The sequence below is a fragment of the Bactrocera dorsalis genome, chromosome 3, assembly GCF_023373825.1.
Source record: "Bactrocera dorsalis isolate Fly_Bdor chromosome 3, ASM2337382v1, whole genome shotgun sequence".
Taxonomy (NCBI): domain Eukaryota; kingdom Metazoa; phylum Arthropoda; class Insecta; order Diptera; family Tephritidae; genus Bactrocera; species Bactrocera dorsalis.
Window position 1 is genome coordinate 91,859,369 of NC_064305.1, and position 3,155 is coordinate 91,862,523.

The window sequence follows — 3,155 nt, forward strand, 5'->3', positions numbered from 1 at the left end:
TGCATTTTCGAGCTTTAAAGTTATGGAAAATGAAGAAGTTGAAAGATATTAATGAAGATTCGAAAGTAAAATTTGAGGATACTTTTTTCGAATTTTCCCCGGTTTCCTTCGGTTAGCCTTTATGATAGCGCTATATACGAATGCAAAGCGCCCTAATGCTACGAAGGTAACGCACATCAACACAGTCAATGATCAAAACATACCAAAATTAATCCGGTTAGGAGACTAACGGGAAGGTGCAAGGGTAAAGTCCCCTGGCACAGCAAGTAACGGTACAATGATAGGTTAACTTTATAGTGAAATTTATTTATTTAAAATTTCATACACATGTGTATTACATATGTCTAAATATTTCTGTAACATATACATACATATAATTAAAACCAATTGTACACTTAATTTAGTCTTCTTATTTGCAAGAAGTTTTCACTTATTTCGACTCCAATTTCAAGTCCATGCCTCACGCATGTGGCCGAAATTAGAACTCGAAAATGACTTTGCTTAGTTATTATGAAATACGTTTTTGAAATAAAAAAACATGTATCAAATAAGTAGCAAAGGTGTCCAACCAAAATGCCTGTGTACTTTAAAGAAGACTATGGCATTTGAGAGTGATGCTCATATGGTAGGGTTCTACAACATTACTGATTACTCGTCAATAGCCAAGCTTGCAAATTGTATTAGGATAATTAATTAACTTATCTGTGAGACTTAAAATACCTTATAATAATAAATGATAAATACAAAAAAGAGAAACGATTGGAATAATCTATTAATTTAGGTCAGTGTTAAGCGTTAGGTCTACTACTGCTATTCGTTTTGTAAGACATAGTATAATATTTGGGCCGATTACAACTAAGTAGAAAAATTTTTTATAACAAAATTTGGTGAATAATTTTTCGTATTCCCGTTGCAAAGTGTATATTATAGTAAGTATACTGTAATGTAAGTATACTATAATGTGGGTGAATGATAAACAAAACCGGGATTGTTGAATTTAAAGCGTGCTATTTCGAATCTCAGCTTCTCAGCTTTAACATCCGCAATGCGTTTAAGTTGTCGTGCTATTTCCCGCACATCAGGTGATGTCAGACTACTCACGGCCATCAATTGGCTGCTGCTACTGCTGTTGTTACATTCTGCTTGCGGCACTGCAGTATTGCGTATGGTAATGGTTCGTGGTTGTGGATGTTGCACTATTGGCGCCTTTTTAACTGAAGAAGTATGTTAATAAATAGTTGAAAGGCAAGATTACCATAAATACTGAACTTTTTTCAAATACAGAAAATTACGTACCTTCATAGACTACTTGTTCGGTGGGAGGCTGCGTGCGCAACCGTTTCAACGGCATTTCACCATTGATGAGTTTTGTGACATTGGTTTGGATTGGAGTCGCCGCTGTTACCGTCGTCTGCACGGCGGTTGCTACGGCATTGCTTGATGTGGATGACGTGCCCAAAGTGTGACGTCGCTGTGTGATAAACTCCAAATGATCTTGATTCTGGTCTTCATCTGTAAATTGCGCGTTCTCCACCAAAATGGTACGATAGGTTGTAGTCTCCACATTTCCTGTTGTACTCGCATTCCCTACAGTTGTTTGAACATTGTTTGATATTGTATGTTCTACGATATCTTCCTGCTCTTCGCTATCATCCTGCATGACATCGTCGTCGTCATCGCCGCATATAGCTTCTTCAACAGCTGCCTGCAACTCTTTTTGCAGGGATTCAGATGTACGCTGATGCTCTATTTCTTCGTCTGGATCTTCCTTCTCACACTTAAGGGTTATACTCACTGGTTCCGATGAAGTGTTTGGCACTTTGCCAAAAAGATTGAGCGCTTTTAATTCTAGAGATGTTAATGATATATCTTTTTCCCCGGATATACTTCGCCTATATTTACAGCGCGTTGTGTTCTTCCAATCGTTTAAGCGCTAATAAAAATTGGAAATGAATTTTAGAAAGACTCAAACATGTATGTATTTATATATAGACATATATAAATATGTAAGCCCTACCTTCCTCCACTCTTCTGCTGTTAGCGTCGGTCCACTGTTACATGTATTTAACTTATCGGAAAGTTCCTTCCATTTTTTGTGCAAATAATTGCTTTCAACATCGCGTGGAATGCGTCCTGTTGCAAAAATAGAGTCCTTTTCCATCATATCCAAGTACATCATATATTGATTTGTGGATGTGCGCTTCTTTCGCCTATCCATCTTGTGTTGTTGCTCTGACCCTTCCATCGCAATTTTGCCGATTTTTTACAACGAGATTAAACGAAATTTAATGTTTTTCACCAAATTTGTAGCAAAGCGCCACTTTTTTTCTGTAAACAGTCTTTTGCTAGCATCTGTCAATGGGTTTCAGTCTTTCGTTAAATTTACAGCAGGGTTACCGCAGTCATTCTCCAATAGATGCAACAATAGCGTCATTATAGGTAACGATATGTATTTGAAACTCAAAAACTTTAAATAAACTGTCTAGCAAAATCTTATTGCAATAAATGCTCGAAGTCGCTCTGGTAAAATAAATATTATAACTAATTATTTTCTTATTCTCAAACACTTATTGTTTGAGAATTTCAAATGGAAAAATTAATATATTTCCCATCATGAGGAATAGTCTTCAAAAGCGTTAGTTTGCAAATTGCGTCAACACTGCATTTAACGAAAACCATAGCTGTCATTGCCAGATCAGTATTTCTGATTGTTACATTCCCGAACTCAAATACTGCTTTATCGACTTTTGTTATTGTCCCTTTTCAACGTAATCTAAATATTTGCTTTTTCACAATAGTTCATATCCGAAAGTGGTCCTATAGGTTTCAAATTTTGACTAATTATTAGTTGTAGGAAGACATGAATGAAAGTAATTAAATTATTTCAAATATTGGAAATTTTTTTTATTAATAGGGCCTTATGTTCCCTTACAAACTTCAATTTATTTCTATAGCATTTCAATAGGTACATAAGGTATATAACATGACTAATCCACTAATTCGATAAGTAATCTTGTAACCAAATTTGCTACATAAAAAACTTATCGGGATTAGAACATACTCTTTTGTATCCCAAACTGAACTAAAAAATTATTTATCTCACCGTGGAAATCCGTGAAACACTTATATTTAATAATTATTTTTTATTGTAATTC

The 3,155-nt window shown here is 35.1% G+C and overlaps 1 protein-coding gene across 1 annotated transcript; it reads right to left on the reverse strand.

Annotated features, from left to right (window-relative positions):
- Positions 1 to 285: 285 nt before the first annotated feature.
- Positions 286 to 2,373, reverse strand: LOC105230548 (uncharacterized). Its single transcript, XM_011211360.4, has 3 exons — positions 2,018 to 2,373; positions 1,297 to 1,933; positions 286 to 1,214 (listed from the first exon to the last, which is right to left on the reverse strand). Exons 1-3 carry the CDS (start codon positions 2,243 to 2,245, stop codon positions 955 to 957), a joined length of 1,125 nt encoding a protein of 374 aa, XP_011209662.1. The 5' UTR covers positions 2,246 to 2,373; the 3' UTR covers positions 286 to 954.
- Between the last annotated feature and the right edge of the window lie 782 nt (positions 2,374 to 3,155).

Bases quoted from the DNA above. Each gene is read 5' to 3' on its own strand.
- LOC105230548 (XM_011211360.4), bottom strand. From the start codon at position 2,245: ATGGAAGGGTCAGAGCAACAACACAAGATGGATAGGCGAAAGAAGCGC. The intron at 1,934-2,017 runs GTAGGGCTTACA...AATTTTTATTAG, and splicing joins CAGCAGAAGAGTGGAGGAAG to CGCTTAAACGATTGGAAGAA. The intron at 1,215-1,296 runs GTACGTAATTTT...ATACTTCTTCAG, and splicing joins CGAACAAGTAGTCTATGAAG to TTAAAAAGGCGCCAATAGTG.